The sequence below is a fragment of the Callorhinus ursinus genome, unplaced genomic scaffold (assembly GCF_003265705.2).
Source record: "Callorhinus ursinus isolate GAN/ISIS: 27379988/994484 unplaced genomic scaffold, GSC_fseal_2.0 scaffold25, whole genome shotgun sequence".
Taxonomy (NCBI): Eukaryota; Metazoa; Chordata; class Mammalia; order Carnivora; family Otariidae; genus Callorhinus; species Callorhinus ursinus.
The window spans coordinates 9,516,596-9,543,139 of NW_027397087.1; the positions used below are offsets into that span (position 1 = coordinate 9,516,596).

General features: G+C 37.7%; 1 protein-coding gene across 1 annotated transcript in view; it reads left to right on the plus strand.

Annotated features, from left to right (window-relative positions):
- STARD9 (StAR related lipid transfer domain containing 9) overlaps positions 1-26,544 on the plus strand; it is a 136,083-nt gene that overhangs the window by 49,336 nt on the left and 60,203 nt on the right. Inside the window, exons 4-9 of the mRNA XM_073876879.1 lie at positions 5,340-5,456; positions 6,622-6,654; positions 6,744-6,805; positions 8,419-8,531; positions 20,429-20,498; positions 21,901-21,973. Coding sequence (XP_073732980.1) covers positions 5,340-5,456; positions 6,622-6,654; positions 6,744-6,805; positions 8,419-8,531; positions 20,429-20,498; positions 21,901-21,973 — 468 coding nt within the window. The remainder of the gene's footprint in view (positions 1-5,339; positions 5,457-6,621; positions 6,655-6,743; positions 6,806-8,418; positions 8,532-20,428; positions 20,499-21,900; positions 21,974-26,544) is intronic.

The following is a 26,544-nucleotide window of genomic DNA, read 5'->3' on the forward strand; positions in this document are numbered from 1 at the left end:
GACAAGGATACATTATAGATCTTGTGGTGGGGTCCTGGGGTCACTCTCTATTAAGAGGGGAGGCCTTTATCTGGGGATGTAATTTAAAGAAGGGACTTCTCTGAAAACATGCCTAAGACACAGATCAAGTGCCATGTCTGCTATGAAGATTTCTCTAACTCCCCCAGCCCATAATCATTTTCCTTTCTCAAATATGTTTATATCCACCCTTCATTCATATTTTACTATGTACTAGTATTGAACTTTTTACTAACTGCGTGGTCTGTCTCTTCAACCATATTGTAAACTCATTTTGAACCAAGACAATGTTTTAAATGTCTTTCAAATCTCTCACAGTGTCCCTTGCAGTGGTAGGGCCCTTTTAGGAATTTAATAAATATTTGCTTCCCAAGGTGAAGAGAAATCTAATTCTGAGACCCACTTGTGTCAAGGCTAGTTTCTTTCAGAATATTGATTCTTCTTTCTCTCATTGGGTGTGGCATAGGTTTCAGTTGGCCTTGTTTGTGTTTACTTGCATTTCAAACCTTCTGTTGTTTCTTTCTTGTTCCTTGGAGACTGTTTAAAATTTCCATGGTATTTAGTGTATGTGTTCATTTACAGTATGAATGAATATGGGAAATAAATCTCTCTATATTTCACCTTATAATATGGAAGAGCCAAGTAGGAAATCTAGTTTCATCTGTCAAATACAGGCTGTTGCCTGTTTCCTTTGGATAAATCTGCTACAAAAGACCAGGGATTGTATCTGGTCCTTACTTGGACTAGGATCCAAATGATGATTAACTTCAGGCCAGGCTTAAAATGGAAATGGACCATCTGTAAACATTTATGTTGGGTAGAGACCCAAAGATGAATGACCTGCAGTGGGATTGAAGAACTAGCCCAGAATTTACCTGACATTTATGAAGACAGGACAGTGTTTCCTGATACTTTGTGGGTTGTTTTGGCAAACATGACGCAGATGAGACTTTTCCCCCCCCTTCCTAGACACCTTGCTTGCACTTTGGGTAGCGCCTGCCAAGTGGACAGCAGAGCCTCGGCTGTGGCTTAGATAGACTTGGATACCTGATGGGTGGGGCTGTAGCATGCCTTTCCGCTTAGAAAATTAAAGAGAAATTAAAAAAAAATTAAGTTGTCTAGCCATAAGCACAAGGAAAACTATGAATATCATAAATAACTGTAACAAGATAAAAAAATAAAACAACTAGTTTAGTATTCTCATCATATTCAAGTATTCTTAATTACTATATGTCAGAATTTAAGACCTAGATGGGACATTCAGTATTATCTATGAATAGAACAGAAGTCTGAAAGAGTAAGCTATATGTCAAAATGTTAACAGTGGTTAACTCTAGATAGTGGGATTGTTTTTGTTTATCAGCATTTTCTGTTTTTTTTTCTATTTTTTTTAAAGATTTTATTTATTTGAGAGAAAGAATGAGAGAGAGCATGAGAGGGAAGAGGGTCAGAGGGAGAAGCAGACTCCCTGCTGAGCAGGGAGCCCAATGCACGACTCGATCCCGGGACTCCAGGCTCATGACTGGAGCCGAAGGCAGTCGTTTAACCAACTGAGCCACCCAGGCGCCCTGTGTTTTTTTTTTTTTTTTTCTATTTTTGATACATTATTTATATAATAAAAATAATTCTCACAGCTGATACTCAAATGTTGTTCCTGTCAGTAAAGATGATATCTATTACTGCATTAAATAGCAGTTTTACTAAAAGGGAAAAAGTTTTCTAGTTGAGTCCTCTTATTTTAACAATGGATTTATAGATCAAGAGAAACAAGTAATATTTAATATTAAACAAAATACATAGTAGAATTTAAAGCCATTTTCTCATAAATATTCCTTTAGATAAATTAAAAACTAATAAGAATTTCTTTTCTGTGTGAAATCTTACTTTATAATAGCAACCTCATTTTATAATAGAAACGTGTGGGTCAAAGCTACACATTTCCAGTTATAAAATGATTGAGTAATGGTGATGCAATTGACAGCACAGTGACTGTAGTTAATAATACTGTTTTGCATATTTGAAAGCAGCTAGGAGAGTGGATCTTGAAAGTTCTTATCATGGTAAAAAAAATTGGTTGCTATGTATGCTGATGTATATTAACGATTTGAGGTGATCATTTTGGAATATATGTAAATAACAGATTGAATCATTATGTTGCATACCTGAAACTAATATAGTGTTATGTCAAATATACCTCAATAGAAAACAGAAGCCAGAGGGCGCCTGGGTGGCTCAGTTGGTTAAGCGACTGCCTTCGGCTCAGGTCATGATCCTGGAGTCCCGGGATCGAGTCCCGCATCGGGCTTCCTGCTCAGCAGGGAGTCTGCTTCTCCCTCTGACCCTCTTCCCTCTCGTGCTCTCTATCTCTCAAATAAATAAATAAAATCTTTAAAAAAAAAAAAAAAGAAAAGAAAACAGAAGCCAGAAAAATACATATATATATATGAAGACTTTCTGTGGAAAAGTATGAAGGGCCAAGAACTTAATATATTTTGTTGGATAGGAACTTCCTGTAAATGACATTATTTTCATATTTATAGGTGGGAAATAATAATCCCTAGGCTCCAGCAAAAACCTTCAAGATGTGAAGAGTTTTAATGATTTATTACTTCAATGGTTTGTGAAGGATTTTTTTTATTAAATGCTTTTTATTTTGGACTGTAAATGTCTTACACAATTTTTTAAAGTTTAATCACAAAAGAAAAACAATTCCTTAAAATCTGAAAGTACACCTAAATGAAGGAGCCTAACTGCATATAAAGTATGTGGCATAACCACATAAAAAAACAATTACTTGAAGTGGCTTTAGAACACGGCATTTTGACTATACATCCCAAGTAGGAGATATTCTATGGATAATAAAAATGGAAATAAATGTCAAACTGCATTCAGTAGTCATGTGATTAGTATTGATATTTGTATTAAATGACTATGTTGCCATCATTAGGTACCATAATTTTCAGCATAAAAATAATACAGTATAAAATCAAGGAAATTAATTAAAAATCCTATAATCTTAAAAATCAATCAGAAATAGCATTATGAACTCATGTTGTATTTTTCTCTTTTTTTTAAATTTATTATGTTAATCACCATACGTTACATCATTAGTTTTTGATGTAGTGTTCCATGATTCATTGTTTGCGTATAACACCCAGTGCTCCATGCAGAACGTGCCCTCCTTAATACCCATCACCAGGCTAACCCATCCCCCCACCCCCCTCCCCTCTAGAACTCTCAGTTTGTTTTTCAGAGTCCATCGTCTCTCATGGTTCATCTCCCCCTTCGATTTCCCCCCCTTCATTCTTCCCCTTCTGCTATCTTCTTCTTCTTTTTTTTTTAACATACAATGTGTTATTTGTTTCAGAGGTACAGGTCTGTGATTCAACAGTCTTACACAATTCACAGCACTCACCATAGCACATACCCTACCCAATGTCTGTCACCCAGCCACCCCATCCCTCCCACCCCCTACCACTCCAGCAACCCTCAGTTTGTTTCCTGAGATTAAGAATTCCTCATATCAGTGAGGTTATAGGATACATGTCTTTCTCTGATTGACTTATTTCACTCAGCATAGTAGGGTATTATGCTGTGTGAAGGGTTTTTTGAAATAAATTTTTAGTAGGATAGAAAGAAGTTTTTCAAAAGTTATCTATGTGAAGTTGGGAAGTATTAACTATGGTATCTGTGTTCAGGTGTCTATTTTCCAAAATAAGTACATAGCTCTTTTTAAAATTGATGAGGGTATCAGAAAGAAAGATGACTGAGTATACTTATACAGAAAAATGGAAAAAATAAGGTGTAATAACATGAAAAACTTTTATTTAGTTAGTGCTCACTTTGTTCTAAACATTGTTTTAAAGGCTTTACAAATATTAGAACAGTTAATCCTCTCAAAAACCCAATGAGGTTTAGATGCTTTTTTAAAATCCATTTCGTAGGTGAGGAAATGGAGGTAAGGTCACTTGCCCAAGGAGCCAGGCTTTGAACCTAGAAAGTTCCAAAACATGTGTTCTTAATGACTAAACTATAGATAGCTGTTTAGAGGAAGAGAAGTCATTTTAAGCATTTTCCCCAACTCCAGGCCCCATTAAGTTATATATTTTACATGAATACTCTCTCTTTAAATTACAAGCTCCAGCCCTACTTTTCTATACAGTTAGAAGTTTGGAGAGAGGATGGGTCAGTAGATCCATAAATGGTATTAACCTTACTTCAACCTTTGGAGACAAACCATAAGAGACTTTTTTTTTCTAAGATTTTATTTATTTATTTGACAGAGAGAGCACAAGCAGGAGGAGTGGCAGGCAGAGGGAGAGGGAGAAGCAGACTCCCCACTGAGCAGAGAGCCTGACGCTGGGCTCGATTCCAGGACCCTGGGATCATGACCTGAGCTGAAGGCAGACGCTTAAATGATAGTTAACTGCCCCCATAAGACGTTCTTAACTGTAGGAAACAAACTGAGTGTTGCTGGAAGGGAGGTGGGTAGGGGGATGGGGTAATGGGTAATAGGCATTAAGGAGGGCATGGGATGTAATGAGCACTGGGTGTTATATGCAACTGATGAATCATTGAACTCTACGTCTGAAACTAGTAACACACTGTATGTTAATTGAATTTCAATAAAATAAAATTTAAAAAAAATGTAAGTACATCTCTGAATTATTTTTTTTTAAGTTTTTAATTCCAGTTAGTTGACATACAGTGTTATATTAGTTTCAGGTGTACAATATAGTGATTCATCAATTCCATACATCACTATTCTGGGTTATTTATTTATAGTTTAAGTTTTTTAAAGTTTTCTTTAAGTAATTTCTATACCCAATGTGGAGCTCGAACTCATGACCCCAGAATCTAGAGTCCTATGCTCTTCCGACTGAGCCTTGGGTTTTAATATTTTATTTATTTATTTGTCAGAGAGAGAGTGCACACAAGCAGGGGGAGCTGCCGGCAGAGGGAGAAGCATGCTCCCCGTGTAGCAAGGAGCCCAATGGGAGACTCGATCCCAGGACCCTAGGATCATTACCTGAGCTGAAGGCAGCCACTTAACCGACTGACCACCCAGGCATCCCGCCTTGGGTTATTTTTAATCTAAAAATATTATAAAGTGTTTCAAACACATGTGACTATAAATTCCCTATAATTTCTCAAGAATCAATTCAGTTTCAGAAAAATGATTGCTAGGGGAAATTTATTCATTCAAATATATTTTAAAGGGCTTACTGTATGCTGGGCATTATAAATTTTAAAATGATATGGTCCCTCAATCTGGTATGGGAAGGACTACAGTGATGTGTATTCTACTTTCATTGTGACAGGTTTTCCAGGATTTGGGGACTGAAGTATTGTCTGGTGCTGCTAAAGGCTACAACATATGCCTTTTTGCCTATGGGCAGACAGGCTCTGGGAAGACATACACCATGCTGGGGACCCCAGTGAGTATTGTATTGGAATATGATCTCTTTCTATTGCTGCAGCAAGCCTGAATCTCACACTGTCTGTGTTACTGAGAGAAAGAATGAGAATTTAGTAGTCAACTTTAATAAGATTTAATGGGCTCTCTTCTGTATTGAGAATGGGTTTCTCAGTCCTTTAAGTGAAAGGTGAACTTTGATTAATTAGCCCCTCTTTATTAAACCCTGAAGAACTTAGAATTATACAACTCCCTTTGACAAAGCTGACCTTGTCAGTCCTGAATTTCTCATAGCATTTCCAAGTTCATCACTTGAAGCTTTTAATACCTTTGGTGTGGACAAGCCCCAGACTGAATCTGAAGTGTTTCTTAGGGCTGTGCAGAAATGGGGCTATGTGTGTTAGATCTGAGCTTTGGAAAGAAGCAGGAGAACCAGGTACTGGGATGGAGGTTTAAAAAGTGTGAAGGACTTATGAGAGCCTTACTTTGTCATGGAATATTGGAAGGGTCGAGGTCCTTAAGCATACCTCTTTGTTTTAGGTTTAGAAGTATCTTGGTGAGTTGAATTGGTGTGGCAGGTGGCAAATAATGCTACACAGGAACATTCTCTGGGACACTTTTCCTCCTGAAAGATTATCCTTGCTACCTTGTGCTCAACTCATTACTTACTCTGTCCGTGTTTAGTGTGATTTTATATATTTGAAGTTAAAAGAAGAAAATGCCCACTAAACCAGGGTATACAACCTTTAACCTATGTACAAGTTAGCAGTGGACCCAACATGAAAAAAGAAGCTACTTTTCCCTAAAGTTTAGTTTAAACACCATGTATTCTAGTTCTCCTGTGTGTATAGGGATAGAAAGGTTCTGGGAGGGACCAGAGTGGTAAGTAGGTTTATCCAAGAAGGATGTAAGCTTTATTGTGTGAAAGCAGGTACCTGGGTTTGTTAGCTTCTCCTCTCTTCCTTCTTATGGTGATGATCTACCTCTCAGCTGGTACTTTCCTCCCATGAGTGTCTCCTGAGAGTCAGGCAAATAGTCTTTTATATACCACCATGGAAACTGCCTAAAATGAAGAGACTAGCGCAGGGAGCCAATTTGCCCATCCCCTGCCAACCTTGGTTTCTGGGTGTTGGGGGAGAGTTTCACTGTGAGTGAACAGTAATGTTTTTCTTTCTTCTGTTCTCCAGGCCTCTGTTGGGCTGACACCACGGATATGTGAGGTATAGACTCTATTTTGACTAGATCCTCTCAAAGTAGACCTTCTTTGTACACTCCCTTCAGTGAAACTCCAACCCTCTGGTTTGTGCAGGGTCTCTTCATCAGGGAGGAGGACTGTGCCCCACTGCCTTCCTCTCGTAGGATAAAAGTAAGGTAAGAACCTTTCAAGCTCTGGGGCCTAAAATATTTCCATTTCCACTCCAAATTCTAGCATGTTCAGCTGTCCTCTCTGCTTCAAGAGTCATCCAGAGGAATGGAGAAAAGCCACAGCAGGAATATATTTTGCAGTATAGGGAGATGAGAAACATACTTAGATCTTTGGGTTGCAGGAAACTTAATTCCTATCCCAGGCTTAACAAACAGGTGTTTCCTGTGGACCAGCTTGCCCTGTCTGGTTTCCTTTTCTTCACTTTCCTTACAGTTTAATACTAGCATTTGGAATTTCTCTTCCAGCTCCTGCTGGGTTGTTCTTTTCTTTGGGTCAGTAGTTCCTAAGCTCTAGTTCCGAGACAGTGCTGTCTACTCCGATGTGAAGTTTTAACCAGTCTGTAGCGAAAATGTTGGTGCAAGGTTACCAATTGCCCAATTACCCTTAATTTTCTGTATTCTATTTTTTTGGGGTTCAGTGTCCTTTTTAAAAAACACGAGATGTAATTCACATACCAAAAAATTCATGCTTTTGAAGTATATAGTTCAGTGATCTTTTTTTTTAGTAAGGTTGTCCAATCATCCTTACTATATAATTCCAGAACATTTTCATCACCCCAAAAAGAATAAATGCCCTTTTTAAAAATTAAATGATAGTAAACAGTATTTATACATTTTTTAAGTTTGCAAAGTAAAAATTTGTAGGCCTGTATGTGTGTGTGTGTAAACATGTACATATATATTAAATGTTTTATTATCCATGAAATCTGGGAACCACTATCCTGAGAGACATCTGGGCTTCCTGTGTTCAAATCTGAGAAAGAAGGAGAAACAATTTATAAGAAGAGTGTGCATAGAGTTCATCTGAGCTGGAGCCTTTTTTTTATGGCTGGTGGCTTCACAGGCAAACATCTATGTTCTGATGAGGAAGACCTTTCTGTGAGAAGTTTGTTTTCTTATTTAACAAAATCTTTGCTGATTTTAATTAAGAATTGTAGTTATGTTATTATTTTAAAAAGGAATAAAATGCCAGCAGGTACCTATAAGATAGAGCATATCTTAAGTAGAATCCCAGTGTGTAAAGCAGGTAAAATGAGAACTCTCCTACTTAAATTAGGGGTAAGGACCAGAATCTTTCTCATTTAGCTTTCCTCATTGCTTAGCAGTGGCCCTCGAGATGCCTTCACAGAACAATAAGAGCTCAAAGATCATGTTTGAAAATCTCTTATGAAACAAGCCTATAAATTCTGTGGTCTGGTGACCTGTTAAAGGGGTAGGCTGGGGACAGCATACCCCAAAATCGTGCTGAAATAGCCTCTTGAAGGCTAAATTTGAATCAGGACTGACATTGTAAACCTACACCTGTGAAGTGATGACAGCTAATGTGGCAACATAATTGTGCACACATAGAGACTCAAGGGGCAACCCTGACATGGTCAAGATCTTAGAGAGTCAGAGGTAGAGCTAGATCAAGAATTAGGGCTTTCTGATTCTTGACTTAGTGTTTTCCCCACTTTTTTCCAAATCTTAACTATGTTGCCTTTTTTTAAAATGTAATTTTGAAAAGATGTCACCATCTTCCAAAATCTGATTATGTGCCTTGTTCTACGTGTCTCTAGTTTCCTGGAAATCTATAACGAACGAGTACGGGATCTGCTGAAGCAATCTGACCAAAAAAAGTCCTACACTCTGCGGGTCAGAGAGCATCCAGAGATGGGGCCCTATGTACAAGGTGAGCCACTGTGGTCCTGGAGGTCCGAGACCAAACTGAATTCTGGGAAGCTTTCCTAATGGTCACTGATTCATTCAACAAATGTATAATGAAACTTGCTATGTGCCATGTACTGTACTAGATGTTGGAGAAGTAACAATAAATAGAAAAGACAGTCCTGCCCTCACAGGCAGGCTTATAGTCTTATGGGGATGAGGCAGAAAATAAACACTTAATTACAAGTTGTGATAAAGACTAACAAAAAAATAGATGTCGTGATGGAAAAGAACAATGGGCCGTGTAGATAGTCCATCTGCATGGCATGGTCAGGAAATACTTCTTTGAGGAGATTCAGGAGCCAATCATATAAAGAATGGTATAGCAAGGGGAAGAGTGATTCTCTTCCCCTAAGAGCCCTAAGAGAAGGGCTGGGTGGTTTCCAGGAGGCCAGTGTGTCTAAAGCATGGTGAATGAGGGGGAAAGTGGCATGGAATAAGGTGGGGTCTGTCATGCCAGGTCCAGAGGGCCTGGACTGATTTTCAGGTCAGCTAATCTCCTTTTCAGGGTAGTTTCACTGGTGGCTATAGGGAGATGAGGAGATGTCACACATGGCACGGGTCTGAGCTGCTTCCTTATTAAGTGCTGTTATTTGGTGTTTGGTACCATCTGTCTTATTCTATTAGATTAGGTCTTACTTTTTACTCTTTCAGGCCACTTATAAAAAAGCAACACAGGAATTTTATGCTCCTGTTCCTTCAGAAATATACTAATTTAAATTCTGACAAAAGAGACAGATGTGAAAGATCAAGAGCTGGTCTCTTCTTTATCGGGGCATGGCTAATGGAGTGTGTCAGTCACTGATTCTGCTACCTGTGTCTTTTCCCAAATGTTCCATCATAAACAGCAGCCTGGAAACAAACAAACAAAAAATACCATTTGCTTTGCTGGGAGCCAGTGGAGTTTACTTCATAAAACTCTGTGAATATACATTTCTGTGTAAAGCAGTACTTAGAGGGCAGACCAGGAGTTGATGCAGTAGTGTCAAAATTTCTTACCTTTGTATTTTATTTTATTTTAGTATGTGTGTTTGTGTGGTAGGGGCAGTAACTAGAGGAGACCTCAGATGTAGTCCAAGTGTCCCCATTGCACAGAAACTAAAACGAAGCTGCAAGAAGCTACAGTGTGTTCCCAAAGTCACACAGCTAGTTGGAGCAGGGTTGGAACTGGGAACCTTACCTAGGATAGGAAGAGATGAGTGGGACAGAATCCTGTACATCAAGGAGACCTGTGATCATAGATTCTTTGATTAGCATAGTAATTGAAACCCAGAGAAGGTGGGAACTTATGCAAGGTCATTCAGCTTGAGTGATACACCCAAGGCCAGTGATAGGAACCGGACTGAAATCTCAGGGCTCTTTTGGACCTTCATGGATTGAACCCTTTTTGGGAGGGAAGATGGTTAGTAGGAAATAATTCTACCCAGCAAAAGGTCTCTTAGGTCCTTTGGGTTACATGTTTTTGAAAGTTGGTCTGGACTTTGTCAAATCATGACAAATACAGGTCAGCAGTCCTCGCATTTCTTAGTGAAGGAGCCTTGAACTCAAGTAGTATAGAACCGTCCTTGGAAGCTAAGACCCTGAATAGTCACACTGAACTATTATTTCCATTACTACCTTCTGGTGGCATTGCAGCAAACTTTTTTTTTTTTTTTAAGATTTTATTTATGTATTTGAGAGAGAGAGCGTGCACGCATGCGAGCAGAGGGAGGGACAGAGGGAGAGGGAAAGAATCTCAAGCAGACTCCCTGCTGAGCGTGGAGTCTGACACGAGGCTCTAACTTAAAACCCTGAGATCATGTCCTGAGCTGAAATCAAGAGTCAGATGCTTAACTGACTGAGCCACCCAGGCACCCCTACAGCAAACTTTTAGTTTTCTAAATGTTTGCTTTTTCATTCATTTATTTATATTATCTGCCTGCCTGCCTGTATCTTTGTGTATCTCTGTCTTCAGGCTCATATATTCTGTGAATATGATTCCCAAGTGGAAAGTGGTTTCTGCTTTGAAACCAATTCTATGGGAATTTATTGGGTACCTGCTAGATACCTATACTCTTCAGGGTGTCCCAGGAAATAATGGAGATATAAGAACTTACAGTTCTAGTTCAGAATTGTGAGCTAGAACTTGATAGTTGCCTAAATCAAAGGAAAGGAAGGGAGTAGCCTATTACTTTCCATTAAATAATTTATTAATTAGATGACTGGTTGAAATCTGAAACATACACGGGCCTACCCAAAGCACACATAAGAGGCCAGTGATAACAGGTTCTTGGTGTCATTTAAGTGAAAAAAAGATAGTACAGTGTTTTTGCCTTGGCCTTTATCTTAATATAAAAGGATAGGTACAGAGCAGGAGGTGTTGGAGGTAGGTAATTGCATTGTCAAAAAAAATTTTTTTGGTATTTGTGTGTTCAATCTGCATAAAAATTCTTTTCTTTTTAATTATTTGTCTTCTTTTTAATTCTTAAACCTTTTTTTCCCCTTGCCTTTCTGCACTTACTAGGACCTCTGGTACCATATTAAATAAAAGTGCTAGCAGTATTTAGTCTTGTTTTCCAGGGCAAAGCTTTAACATTATATCGTTAAGTCTGATGTTTGCAGTAGCGTTTGTTTTTAACAAATATTCTTTATCAAACACTTGTAAAAATATCTGTAGCAAAGGATCAGTTTTTTTTTTTTTTTAAGATTTATTTGAGAGAGAGCGTGTGCATGTGTGCAAGTAGGGGAAGGGGTAGAGGGAGAGAGAGAATCCTCAAGTACACTCCCCATTGAGCATGGAGCCTAATGTAGGACTTGATCCCAGGACCCTGAGATCATGACCTGAGCTGAAATGAAGAGCTGGCCACTTAACTGACTGTGCCACCCAGGTGCCCTGCAAAGGACCAGGTTTTTTGTTTTTTTTTTTTTAAATTCCAATATATGGCAAACTAACACTTTGATAAAATAAAGATGAACTACTAGAAAAATGAAAAAGACATCCTAATTCAAACCCAAATTCTTTTTACAAGTTCAAAAGATATAAAATCACTCTGTCACATTGTTATGTATACTCTCAATTTCTTTATCTATCTCATTATGTACCAATAATAGTTTGAGAACTGGCCTTAGTCTTTGGACCAGCTTTGAGAAACATTGCCATAGCAGATTAAGGGAATTCTCTTTTTCCCCCTAGTTTTCTTTTTTTAAAAGATTTTATTTATTTATTAGAGAGAGAGAAAGAGAGAGCACAAGCAGAGGGAGGTGCAGAGGGAGAGAAGCAGGCTCCCCCCTGAGCAGAGAGCCCAACATGACCTGAGCCAAAGGCAGATGCTTAACCGACTGAGCCACCTATGGGCCCCTTTCCCTAGTTTTGTGAGTTTTTGTTTTTTAACATTGAAACAAATTAAACTTTTTAAAAAGTTCCAAGTACAATATAAAGTACTTTTTTCTTGAGCCATTTGAGAGGGAATTGCCAATCTAATGACCCATCTCGCCTGATTAATTTAGGGAATTTTCCCTCCATTCCTTCAAACAAGAATGTTCTCCTGTATACCTGTATGATTACAACACAACCACCCAAATCAGGAAATTAACTTTGGCATGTTACCACCATCTAATTCTTAGAGCCCATTTAAATTTCCCTAATTGTCCCAATAATTGCCCATTTGAGAATCATGTGTTGCATGTTGTTAGGGCTTCTCTCTTGGTGTTCTTTGGTCTATAAAGTTTCCTTGGTCTCTCTTTAACGTTCATGAAGTTGACAACCATCAAGTGGTGTACGGTTTTGATTTGTCCTGTTACTCATGATTTTCAAGATGGTATCTGCCAGCCTTCTTCACTTTAAAATTGCTATTTTCCTTTTGTAGTCAATAAGTATTTGTGGGGTAGTACTGTGAAATCATGTACATATCCCATCTTCATCTTATTTTCAATTTATTTGTCAGTATAGATTCATGCTTATCTATTTTATTCAATTAATTATCTTCTGTTACTGTGATTTTCTTTTGATGCTCAAATTATTTCAGATTTAGTCAGTGGAATCTCTTTCAAGTGCACTTCTTTGACATTTTGACAGATCACTGTTATTCTTTGAGCACGTCCTTCTTTTCTGGCACAGAGGTGTTCCAGGCTCAACTTCTACTTTCTTTGCCTCAGTCTTGAAATCAGCTATTTCTTTTTATTTTTATTTATCATACCTGTTCCTTTTTACTGGAGAATAGTATTTAGAAGCTAAAGCTAAGGTGTAGGTGCTAGGTATGCCTGTTATTATTGATGTTGCAACTTGTAGTCCCTCTGAGTGGTCAGAGCTAGGTAATCTGTGTTCACACCAATACCTCTAATTGCAGTCCAACACAACAGAGTTCATTCTCGATTTCTCCCTTTTCATATTTGTAATTCCTTTATTTTATTTTTAAAAAGATTTATATATTTGAGAGAGAGAGAGAACACAAACGAAGGGAGGGGCAGAGTAAAAGGGAGAGAATCTTAAGCAGATTCCCCTCTGAGCGCAGAGCCCAATGTGGATCCCACGACTGCGCCTGAGCAGAAACCAAGAGTAGGATGCCCAACTGACTGAGCCACCCAGGCACCCCGTAACCCCTGTATTTAACAGGGGAAATACTTCTTTGATCTGCCCTCCTCCATGTAATCAGTCTCCTTGCCATTGCTCTCCTCTCTCTCATGTGGGTGCCTGCCTCGCCTGGCCATGCTTCGACATCCTCTGCTGGGCCCTGTTACCACAGTTCCAGTACTCTGCGTGGGGCTACCTGTCTCTTAGCTCTCCACTGTGCAGGTGCATTCTGTACCCCTCCTTTCAGGCTCTTTATCCTGATCTGCATCACTGCAGCCCCTCACCCTCATGGTAGCCTACCTTGCTCTGTTCAACTTGATAACTTTAGGACTAAATTGTGCAGGGAAGAGAAATAGAAGGAGTGCTAAAAATGTTTTAATAAAATTATTGTGTTTTGGGGTACCTGGGTGGCTCAGCCAGTTAAGCATCTGCCTTCAGCTCAGGTCATGAACTCAGGGTCTTGGGATCAAGCCCTGCATCAGGCTCTGCTCAGTGGAAGTCTGCTTCTCCCTCTCTCAAATAAATAAATCTTTTTAAAAAATTACTGTGTTTTTACAAATGCTTTTCTATAGCATATGACTTTTGTCCTTTATCCTGCTAATGTGGTTAATTATACTGGTTGATTTTTGTTGTTGTTTTTTGTTTTTTCTAAAGATGAGGAAATACTTAAAATTTTTTAAAATTTAAATTCAATTTAGTTAACATATAGTGTATTATTAGTTTCAGGGGCAGAATTTAGTGATTCATCAGTTGCATATAATACCCAGTGCTCATTACATAAGTGCCCTCCTTAATGCCCATCACCCATTTTCCCCATTACCCCACCCACCTCCCTTTCAGCTACCCTCAGTTTGTTTCCTATAGTTAAGAGTCATTTATGATTTGTCTCCCTCTGTTTTATCTTATTTTTCCTTCCCTTCCCCTATGTTCATCTGTTTTGTTTCTTAAATTCCACATATTGTCTTGTTTCATTTTTCCCTCCCTTCCCCTATGATCCTCTGGCTTGTTTCTCAAATTCCTTGTATCAGGGAGATCATATACTTGTCTTTCTCTGACTGACTTATTTCACTTAGCATAATACCCTCTAGTTCCATCCACGTCACTGCAAATGGCAAGATTTCATTCTTTTTGATGGCTGAGTAATCTTCCATTGTGCGCGTGCATGTGCGTATGTGTGTGTGTGTGTATACACACACCACATCTTCTTTATCCATATACGGATTGATTTTTGAAAGTTACAGCAATCTTGCATTCCTGGAATAGACCCAACTTAGTTGTGATATATTATCCTTTTTATATGTTACTGGATTTGGATTTCTGATATTTTATTTGGGCTTATTGCATCTACATTCAAGAGTGAAATTAATCATGCTCCTTGTCCTGTTCCTTCTCTTCCTCCCCTGCTTCTTCCTCTTCTCTTCTTCCTACTCTTCTGTTTCTCCCTCCTCAGGTTTAGGTATAAACATTGTGTTTGTTTCATAAAATGAGCTGAGAGATACTCTTTTTCCATTTTCTGAAAGGTCTTTTGTAAGATTAGGGTTATTTCCTCCTTAAATATTTGGTAGAATTTCCTTTCAACGCTATCTGGGTCTGGAGGATTTTTTTTTTGTGAGAAGGTTTAAAATTATGTATTTGATTTCTTTCAGATACTCTATTTATTGCATCAATTTTTGTAGATTGTATTTTTCTTTTTTTCTTTTTTGAGAGAGAGAGAGAGTCTGCATGGAGTGGGGGGTGGAGGGAGAGAGGGAGAGGGAGAGAAAATCCCAAGCAGGCTCCATGCCCAGCGTAGAGCCAGATGGGGGGCTTGATCCTACAACCCTGAGATCATGACCCCAGTGGAAATCAAGAGTTGGGCGCTTAATCGACTGAGCTCCCTAGGCATCCCAGTAGATTGTATTTTTCTAAGAAAAATCTATTCCCTCTAAATTTTATAAATGCATTTGCATGAAGTGTAATATCCCCTTACACTTTTTTTAAAAGATTTTTTAAAAAAATTTATTTGTCAGGGAGAGAGAGAGAGCACATGCAGGGGGAGCGGCGGGCAGAGGGAGAAGCAGGCTCCCTGCTGAGCAAGGAGCCCGATGAAGGACTAAATCCCAGGACCCTGGAATCATGACCTGAGCTGAAGGCAGATGCCTAACTGACTGAGCCACCCCAGCATCCCATCCTCTTACACTTTATGTATTAAGGGGTCGTTTAAATGTAGGACTTCTTTAGAGCACCTGGCTGGCTCAGTCACTAGAGCTTGCGACTCTTGGTCTCACGGTTGTGACTCTGGTGACTTCCCATTCAGTTTTCCCTCCCTTCCCCTGTGATCCTCTGTACTGTTTCCTATATTTCACATATGAGTGAAACCATTTGATAATTGTCTTTCTCTGATTGACTTATTTCATTCAGCATAGTACCCTCTAGTTCCATCCATGTTGATATCTTCTGGTTAGTATTTGCATTTTTATCTTTTTTATGTTTTCAACCTTCTGTACATGTTTTATTTTTTTTTTAATTTTTTAATTTAAAAAAAATTTTTTTTAAAAGATTTTATTTAGTTGACAGAGAGACACAGCGAGAAAGAGAACACAAGCAGGGGGAGTGGGAGAGGGAGAAGCAGGCTTCCTGCGGAGCAGGGAGCCCGATGCGGGGCTCGATCCCAGGACCCTGGGACCATGACCTGAGCCGAAGGCAGATGCTTAACGACTGAGCCACCCAGGCGCCCCTCTGTACATGTTTTAGATGCATTTCCTACAAAATTATTTATTTGGCTTTTGCTTTGTTTTAGATAGCATCATGATTTTGACCTTTTGAGTCTGTGGGTCTGTTTATTTTTAATTTATTTAGGTTTAAATCTATTACCATGTGTTTTTTCTTTACATTGTTTTATGTTCCTTTTGGTCTACTTTCATGTCTTTTGGGTTAATTTTTAAAATTCTGTATTTCTCCTCTGTTAGCTTACTATTTGTACATTGTCTTACTATTTATTTTAGTAGTCCCTATAAAGATTACAACATGGATCATTGAATTAAAGTTTAGTATTAGCTGGTATTTTTACTTCTTCCTAGACAATGAGAGAACCTTAGAAGACTTGAACTCCATTTATCCCTTCTTTATATGTCATTTTTGTGGCTCTACATTTTTTTTTTAATGTCTTACCTTCTCTCTGGCATTTTCCCTCAGCCTTAAGAATAATCTTTAGTCTTTCCTCCAGTGTGGATCTGCTATTGACAAATTCTCTTCACTTTCAGTTGGTTGAAATTATCTTTATTTCTTCTTTATTCTTGAAGAGGATTTCATTGAGTATAGAATTTTAAGTTGGTAGTTATTTTGTTCACTGTTTAAAATTTATTCCATTGTCTTCTGCCTTCCATTGTTTCTTTTGAGAAATAATCTTTCAGTAATTCCTTTAAGATTTTCCTCTTTGCGGGGCACCTGGGTTGCTCAGTTGGTTAAGTATCTGCCTTCAGCTCAGGTCATGATCCCAGGGTCCTGGGATTGAGCCCCACATCGGGATCTCTGTTCAGCGGGGAGCCTGCTTCTCCCTCTCCCTCTGCCTGCTGCTCCCCCTGCTTGTGCTCTTTCTCTGTCAAATAAATAAATAAAATCTTAAAAAAAATTTTTTTTCTCTTTGTCTTTGGTTTTCACCAGTTTACCATGAAGTACCTAGGTGTAGATTTTGAGGTGTGTGTGCATGCACGCACATACTCACATGCTGGGCTTCTTGAATCTGGTTTAATGCCTCTTTATCAGTGGTGGACATTTTTTAGCCATTATTTTTCTAGTAATGGCTTTTATTCCACTCTTTCCTTTTATAACTGTACTTACAGGTGTGTTAGACCTATTCCCTGTATGTGCTATGATTCTTACCCTCCCATCTCTGTTTTTTATATTTTGTCTTTCTGTGCTTTATTTTGGGTATATGATTCTGACCTATCTTTCCGTTCACTACTTTTTTTCAGCTGTGTCTAACCTATTAACCTTAGATTGAATACTTAGTTTCACTTTAGTACTTTTTATTTTCCAGATCTCCATATGATCCTTTCATTATAGCTTCCAATTTTTGCTGAAAATTTATAATCTTTTTCAGTTCCTTGAAAATGGTAAGCAGAGTTACTTTAAAGTTACTGTAACCCCAATATCTGAATCTTTCTTGCATCTCTATTGCCTGTTATTTTTGCTGGTTTTCATTTATTTCTTGCCAGGTATACTTGGATTTTGGTTTGTTATAATTTTGTTACAGATGGTATTTCCTAAATTGTTTATAGAAATAATTGGAGGTCTAGGACAATAGTATCTTCCTATACAGACGACCTATATTTATTTGTGCCAGGTTTCTGCATTCGCTAGTGATCCAGAATTACCTCAGTCCAATTTAAGGTTTGAGAATATTCAAAGCTGAGCTGCAGTGCCTTCAAAGACTATCCCCCCCACATTTTTTGAGTGGTGGGGGAGGGACAGAGGGAGAGGGAAAATCTTAAGCAGGGGCTTAAGCCCCTTAAGCCCTGATGTGGGGCTCAGTCTCGCAACCTTGAGATCACAACCTAAGTGGAAATCAAGAGTCGGACGCTTAACCAGCTGAACCTTCAGGTGCCCCAAAGACTGTTTACTTATAACTCAGCCTTATTCCTGTGTTTTAGCCCTTTGGGTTTCCAATTCAAGTAGGGTTCTACAGGGCAACTCTGAGTAGGCTCTGGACTTCAGTCTGTATCTTCCTAGACCTGTGAGGTTGTCAAGAGAACTGTCCGTCACTTGCCCTCAAGATTTGGCAGATGACTTCAGAGGAAAAGTGTCCTCAAATGCTGGCCTCATTTCTCTAGACTTCCATCTTCCCCCAATATATGGCCTGGAAAATTTTTGCTATCTTGTTATTCCTCTGTGCCTTAAAGCTTCTGTCTTTAATATTTTGTCCAGATTTTTCTAATAGTCTTTACTGGAAGGATTGGTTTGTGTTATCTCATTTGCCATTACCAAAAGCAGAAAGTCTCCGTTCTTGGTTAAATTTTTAAAACTCTTTGGGGCACCTGAGTGGCTCATTTGGTTAAGTGTCCAACTCTTGGTTTTGGCTCAGGGTCGTGAGATTGGGCCCCGTGTTGGGCTCCATGCTCAGCAGGTAGTCTGTTTGGGGGTTCTCTCCCTTTGCTCCTCCCCCCTGATGGCATGCTCTCTCTCTAAAATAAATAAATAAATCTTAAAAAAAAAATTAAAACTCTTGGGTGCCTGGGTGGCTCAGTTGGTTAAGTGACGGCCTTCAGCTCAGGTCATGATCCCAGGGTCCTGGAATCTAGTCCCACATCAGGCTCCCTGCTCAGCGGGGAGCCTGCTGCTTTCTCTCCCTCTGCCTACCACTCCCCCTGCTTGTGCTCTCTCTCTCTGTCAAATAAATAAAATCTTAAAAAAAAATTAAAACTTTTTATTATAGAGAATTTTGAACATACGCCAAAATTGGCTAATATAATGAACCCCCATGTACCCATTACATACTTAAAATAATCATTAACCCTTGGCCATTTCTGCTGTATCTATATTCCTGTTCACTTTCCTTCATCCTATCTTGTTTTGAGGCAAATTACAGATGTCACATCAGTTTATCATTTTAGTACATAGCCGTAAAAGATAAGGAATGATTTTTAAAAAACATAACCACAAAATTATTGTAACATATAAATAATAATAATTTTATTTATTATTTATTCCATTTTCAATTTTTTTTATTTTTTATCTTATTTAAATTCATTTAATTAACATAGTATATCATTAGTTTTTGGTATAGAATTTATTTTTTAAATTTTATTTTATATCCAGTATAGTTAATATACAGTGTTATAATAGTTTCAGGTGTATAATATAATGATTCAACAATTCTGTACATTACTCAGTGCTCATCATGATAAGAAATTTTTTATCCCCATTACCTATTTCATCCATTCCCCCACCTTTGTCCCCTCCAGTAACCAACAGTTTGTTCTCCAAATAGTTAAGAGTCTGTTTTTTGGTTTCTTTTTTTGCTTTGTTCATTTGTTTTGTTTCTTAAATTCCACACATGAGTGAAATCATATGGTATTTTTCTTTCTCTGACTTATTTCACTTAGCGTTATACTCTCTAGGCCCATCCATGTTGTTGCAAATGGCAAGATTTCATTCTTATCTATGGCTGAGTAATATTCACTTGTATATATATATATACCACAATTTCTTTATCTGTTCATCTATTGATGGACTCTGCGCTGCTTCCATATTTTGGCTATTGTGAATAATGTTGCTATAAACATAGGGATGCATATATCTTTTCAAATTAGAGTTTTCATATTCTTTGGGTAAATAGTGGAATTACTGGACCATATGGTAGTTCTGTTTTTAATTTTTTAAGGAATCTCCATACTGTTTTCCACAGTGTCTGCACCAGTTTGCATTCCCACCAATAGTGCATGAGGGCTCCCTTTTCACTACATTCTCACCAACATTTGTTGTTTCTTGTGTTTTTGATTTTAGCCATTCTGACAGGTGTGAGGTGATAACTCATTGTGGTTTTAACAATAATTTCTTAATATAAAGAAATCCAGTCAGTGTTGAAATTGCTTTGTTAATTTCTAGCGTAATTATATTTACCGATGAGCCCCCAAAGTTAGTTTGTCCCGATATCTCTGATTCAGTTGTGAAGGCACTTTTTCACTTGGTCAGTAACCACCCACAAAAACTTACTTTCATGTCTTTAAGCTCTTCTTCACCTATATGAAGACTGCCCATTCTTCAGTGACTAAATTCAAGTCTCCTTCCTCCATGGAGCCTGCCCTGGCCACTCCTCTGATTGCCTTAGCATTTATTATCTCTTCTATTCCTGTGGCATTTGGCCATAATTTATGTTGTATAGTATAACTTCTTATGATTGTAAACTGCGTTTAGGGTAGGGACATGTGTGCTGTATGTTTTGCATGCCAGATTGTGGGGCACATAGCATCTGTTTACCTCAGCAGTTTTGTGAGGGCCAAATGAGGTAATCTAAGAACTTTTCTTATACCCTATATAGCTAAATTGTAAGGAATTACCATTGTTTTTGTTGTTAGCATAACCACTAAATGAATTCTGGACTACATTCTCTGTGAGGGCAGAGACCTGTGTTTCCAGAGCCTATCATAATGCCTGACAGTAGGCTTCCCATACAGATATGTTGATTTAATTTATTATCTTAAGGAATTTAGTCAAGTTCTCTCATTCTTGTCTATCAAATGATATAAAATAGGATAAAGTTAATGACCTACAGGAAGAAGTTAAACTTTACCAAAAATTTTATTTTCTTTTTTCCTCCCTCACAAATCTGATAGGTTTATCTCAACATGTAGTTACCAACTATAAGCAAGTAATTCAACTCTTGGAGGAGGGAATAGCAAACAGGTAACAGGTTTATTTGTTGCTGTCCTTTCAGTCTCATTCATCTTTCCTGTGTGCTCATTCCCCTTTGGAGTATATGATTGTACTTCTCTCTGCAGCTTCCCCACATTCACAATCAGGAGGCCTTTTTCAGAACAGTAATGTACCCAGGGTAAAGGGCAGTGGCTGAGATTTTGTGCATTGCTCAGTAGTGAAGCTGGAGTTTGTTCTGCATATAATAATATCAGGCAGTAAGCCCAGAGTTACTCTGTGCTTTGTCTCATAATAGATAACTTTTTGACCGAAGAAAAGATTCTTGCCTGTGTTGTCCTGTCTGTAGGCTTGATAGAAATAAGATCCAGTATAGTTTAAAGTGTTTCAGAAAACAGTTTTTCTTCTAGTTTTGCATACTTGTAAAGGCTACCCAAAAAAGACTGTTTTGAATCTGCTATGAATAAGCACTGTAGACTTTCCTATAAGCTATTGTAAATTGTGATAGTATTCCATGTTGCTAGTTACTAGGAAATACCCAAACTGTTTTAGTAGATGCCTGAAAGAATAGCCTTTTTTACCTTGAAAAAATGTTGGGATATAGTCTTCTTTTTACCCTATTAGTAGCAAGTCCAAGTTAATTGACCATAAAGGAAGAACTTTAAATTTAACATTCTACTCCTTGGGTTTCATGGACCTATCCTGGAGGCACTTGCCTCTGATCTTCAGATACCCTGGGTTCCTTGATCTTTAAGTGTCAGGCTTCACCTTTTCTATCCTTGAGTCATGAGACCTGCCTTTGGAGTTTGACTCTTCTTCAATTCTCCAGCTCCTCTGAGAACAGAAGTTAATGACATGATCTTAAACTGAGTAATGATTGACTTAGATTTAGATGAAGGGAAGGCTCTTCTTACTTTAAGGATTAATATTGCAATGAATTTCTAAAGAAGGTTATGAATTTCACCTGGCTTAAGTATGACATTGACACAATTCAAGATCTCATTTCAAATCCCTTTCTGACACTGTAAGATTAATATTTAGTGTTTAATCACATTTTACTTTCTCTGTTTTTGATGCTTCTCCAGCAAGCTCTCTACCTCCATTTGTCCTACTTAAATGGGTCTGGTATTCTTCCAGGTTGATGACACTCTAGTATTCCCCTTTTCAACTCTGATTTTTGCTTCTGTTGCTTAAAAAATGTTCTAATGTGGTTTAATATGAAGCTACACTGCCTTTTATTCTCAGGTATCAGTACCTAGAATGCTGCTTCTGCCATCTTTGGACCACTCTCCTAACTAAACTGGACTAAATATGGATGTTCTATGATTTTCACCTTTGAACCTTGGCACTAACATTTCTGTGTTCCCCATGGATTCTTAAGGATTCACCATGCATGAACAATACTTATCCTAATTGTTTTCCTTTATGTACACAGAATCACAGCAGCTACTCATGTTCATGAGGCCAGCAGCAGATCCCATGTCATCTTCACTATCTACTATACACAGGTTGGTTACCCCTTTATTTGCTTAGATTTCTTCCTTTCCTAGTCCCTTTTGACTGCTTTCTTGTGTTCTTATATCTTTTCCTTTCTTCCTACCTTTCCATTTATAGGTCCTCTACTATGACCTAATGTTATAAGGAGGACCTACGTACAGTCTACTAAGCTCTACACCAGAAAGGGTAGAGGCAGTTTCATAAAGACTGATCAAAATATCTTCAACTTATATTTTACTTTTAACATTTCAAAGTACTTTTATATCTATGTGATCAGTATGAGCATTAAAATAAGAAGTAAGATGGAAATGAAAATAAGCATTAAAATGAAAAAGTAGATTTATTTCTATTATGAAGATTTACTCCTATTAAAAAGTAGATTTACTTCAATTAGGAGTGAGTAGGTCAGCAAATCCTATCCCTCCAAAACAACTATAAACCTGGACAAAACTGTCAAAAGAACCATTTCTGTGCTCTAAAAATAGGCCAGAGTCATATAATAAACCAAGACATTTATTCAAGAAAACTACTGAATTACAGATAAAAATAGTGCAGATTTGTGGTATATTGCCTTGGGCTGTTCCCATCCCTACCTGTCTCTGTAAGTGAGGTGGTTCATCAGGGAATGGAAGGCAGTCAAAACCTTTGTTGCTACTTTGTTGCTACCACTGCTAGAAGAGTTCACTTGATTTGGGCCATTGTCAGAATGGTGCTCTTGGTGACAAACTAACAAGGAGATCCGTTAGCTTGAGATTATGGGTCTGTTTCAGGCAAGAAATGAACTGGCAGATTGTCTGGGGATTTAATAGGGAGTTCTGGAAAATGATGCAGCCATAGTGGGCTTAATAAGATCTTCACATATCCTGTATTGAGCAGAACTTAAACCTAAAACTGAACTTTTAATGCATTCCCCAGCCCACACATTGATCCATCAACAAAGAATAGAGATCTTATTGGCTCTAAGTGTTTGATTATAACTTCTGACCAGTCTTTTGCTGAACACTCACCTATGCAGACAGAGGGTAGCCCCCAAAAGGCCAAGCTTAGAATTAAAAACAACTGAAGGAAAAAATTGAATTGAGATCTCTTTGGCTACATATTGCTGGGGAGGCAGATTTTGAGATTTTTAGCCCAGGCAAGTTACCAGACAAACTAAACAACAACCACTACCACCCTCAAGATGGAAAAATTCAGAATTCAGAGTTGTTACAATATGTTATCTAAAATGTCTAGTATTCAACCAAAAATTATTAGACATGCAAAAGGAGATGAGAAAGTACAACCCATGGTCATGGGGAAGGGGGGAAACAGTCAGTAGAAACTGATTCTAAGTGCTCCGGATGTTTGATTTAGCAATCAGAGACTTTAAAGCAACTCATATAAATATGTTCAAGGAGCTGAAGGAAACCATGTTTAATGAATTGAAGGAAAACATGCCAGTAACTCTAGGGAATTTCAATAAAATCATAGAAATTGTTATCTAAAATGGGGGTTCTGGAATTGAAGTGTACAATAGGTGAAACAAAAAAGTAGTGGGACTTGAGCAGATATGAGAATGGCAGAAGAACTAGCGAACTTGAATATAGACAAATAGAAATCATCCAGTTTGGGGATGCCTGGGTGGCTCAGTCAGTTAAGCGGCTGCTTTCAGCTCAGGTCATGATCCCAGGGTCCTGGGACTGAGTCCTGCATCAGGCTCCTTGCTCAGCGGGGAGCCTGCTTCTCCCTCTGCCTGCTCTGCCTGCCACTCCCCCTGCTTGTGCTCTCTCTCCCTCTCTCTAACAAATAAATAAATGAATAAAATCTTTAAAAATAAGTAATCCAATTTGAAGAAGAGAGAGTAAAAAGATTAAAGAAAAATGTACAGAATCTCACAGACCTGTTGGACCACAGCAAATGTGTTAATGTAAGTGTAATAGGGATTCCCAGAAAGAGAAGAGAAAATAGGCATAAAAAAAAATTCAAGAAATAGTGACCAAAAAATTCCAAAAGTTGTTGAAAATCATTAGTGTACAGATACAAATATTTTAAGAACTCCAAGTAAAATAAACATAAAAAGATCCGTACCTAGACACATCATAGTCAGATTGTTGAAAGACAAAAAGAAAATCTTGAATACAGTTAGAGAAAACTGACTCATGATGTACAAGAAAACAATTACATGATTAATGGTCGACTTTTTTTTTTTAAGATTTTATTTATATATTTATTTATTTGAGAGAGAGTGAGAAACAGCATGAGAGGGGAGAGGGTCAGAGGGAGAAGCAGGCTCCCTGCTGAGCAGGAGCCCAATGTGGGACTCGATCCCAGGACTCCTGGATCATGACCTGAGCCGAAGGCATCGTTTAACCAATTGAGCCACCCAGGCGCCCCTAATGTTCGACTTCTTATCAGAAACATTGGACCCCAGAAGACAGAGTGCTGAAAGAAAATAAAACTGTCAACCAAGAATTCTATATGCAGCAAAACTAACTTTACCAAATGAAGATGAAATAAGAACATTCCTAGATTAAAAAAAAAAAAACAAAAAAACCCCGCCAGAATTCATTGCTAGTAAGCCTACCTTACAAGAAAGCCAAATGAAATCTTTCAGGCTGAGAGAAAGCAATATCAGTAACTTAAGTCTACAGGAAGGAATGAAAAGTTCTGAGAATAGGAAATATGTGGGTTAATATAAAAAGCTACATAAATATATTCTTATTTTTTCTTCCAATGTTATTAAAAAATAAGATTGTATAAAAGAATAATTATAATGCTGTATTACATATATCACATATATATACATTGTCATACATAGGACACTAATAGCACAAAGGAGTGAAGAGGAAAAGAAGATATATTGGAGTAAAGTTTCTATATTTATAGGAATTAAGGTAGTATTATTTTGAGGTTGATTCATGATAAGTTGTGATGCATATTGTAATCTGTAGAGCAACCACTAAGAAAGTAGCTCAAAATTATAATTCAAAAATTAGAAATTAAAATGGTACAGTAAAAAATAATTATTTAACACAGAATAGGCAGTGAAGGAAGAGCAGAGGTGCAAAAAATACATGAAACATATGGAAAATAAATAGAAAAAGAATAGGTACAATTTTGAATACGTCAATAATTACATTAAGTTGAATGGTTAGTTAAAAGCAAAACTCAACTATATGCTGTCTCCAAGAAACAGCCCTTAGATTCAAAGATACAAGTATGTTGAAAGTAAAGGGGTAGGAAAATATACACCCTGTAGGGGCGCCTGGGTGGTTCAGTCGATTAAGTGTTTGCCTTTGGCCCAGGTCATGATCCCAGGGGCCTGGGATCAAGCCCCGCATCAGGCTCCTTGCTCAGCGGGGAGCCTGTTTCTCTCTCTCCCTCTGTCTACCACTCTGTCTACTTGGGCTCTCTCTCTATCTGTCAAATAAATAAATAAGATCTTAAAAAAAAAGAAAAATATACACCATGTAAATAGTAACCATAAGAGTTATAGTATTATGTTAGTGTCAGGCAAAAAAATAAATTTTAAGACACATATGTACTGTAGACAAAGAGGGACATTTCATAATGATAAAGGGTCTGTACATCAAAAAGATGTAACAATTATAAATGTATGTGTTCCCAACAGTAGAGGTCCAAAATGTAAGAAGGAAAATCAACAGAATTGAAAGGAGAAATAAACAATTCAGTAGTTGGAGATTTCAGTACTTTGCTTTCAGTAATTGGTAGAACAACTAGGCAGAAATCTGCAAGAATATAGAAGATTTATAGAAGACTATAGAACATTATCAACCAGTGTGACCTGACATTTAACCTCTACAGAATACATTTTCAAGTGCACATAGACTATTCTCCAGGATAAACCATATACTGCATAAAGCTAAAGTATAGTTATAAGGTAAATAAGTTATGGGGATGTGATACTTCAACTTGATGACTAGAGCTAATAATGCTATATTGTATATTTGAAAGTTCCTAAGAGAGCAGATCTTAAAAATTCTCATCACAAGAACAAAAAAATTGTAATTGTATGAAGTGATGGATGTTAACTTACTGTGGTAGTCCTTTTGCAGTATATATACATCAAATCATTAAGTTATACAGATTAAACTTAAAATGTTATATGTCAATTATATTTCAATAAAACTGGAAAAAATAAATGATGATACATTCAAATTTAAAGTTATCTACCTTAAGAAAAATATATACGAGTTAATCACATTGTGTAGGACTTTAGTTGGATTCTGATTCAAAGAAACAAAAAAATTGAGTAGGAAATTTGAACAGTGACTAGCTTTTGATATGCTAAGGAATGTTGATAATATTATAGGTATACTGATGGTATTATGATTGTGTTTTTGAGGATCTTTATCCTTTGGAGATGCATATCGTAATATTTACAGATGAAATTTTAGTGATGAATTGGCTTTAAAATAATGTGGGTAGGTGAAATAAGGGGGTATAGGCAAAGTGAGACTGGCCATGAGTTGATCTTTTTTTTTTTTTTAAGATTTTATTTGTCAGAGAGAGAGCGTGCAGAAGCAGGGAGAGCAACAGGCAGAGGGAGAAGCAGACTCCCCGCTGAGTAAGGAGCCCGATG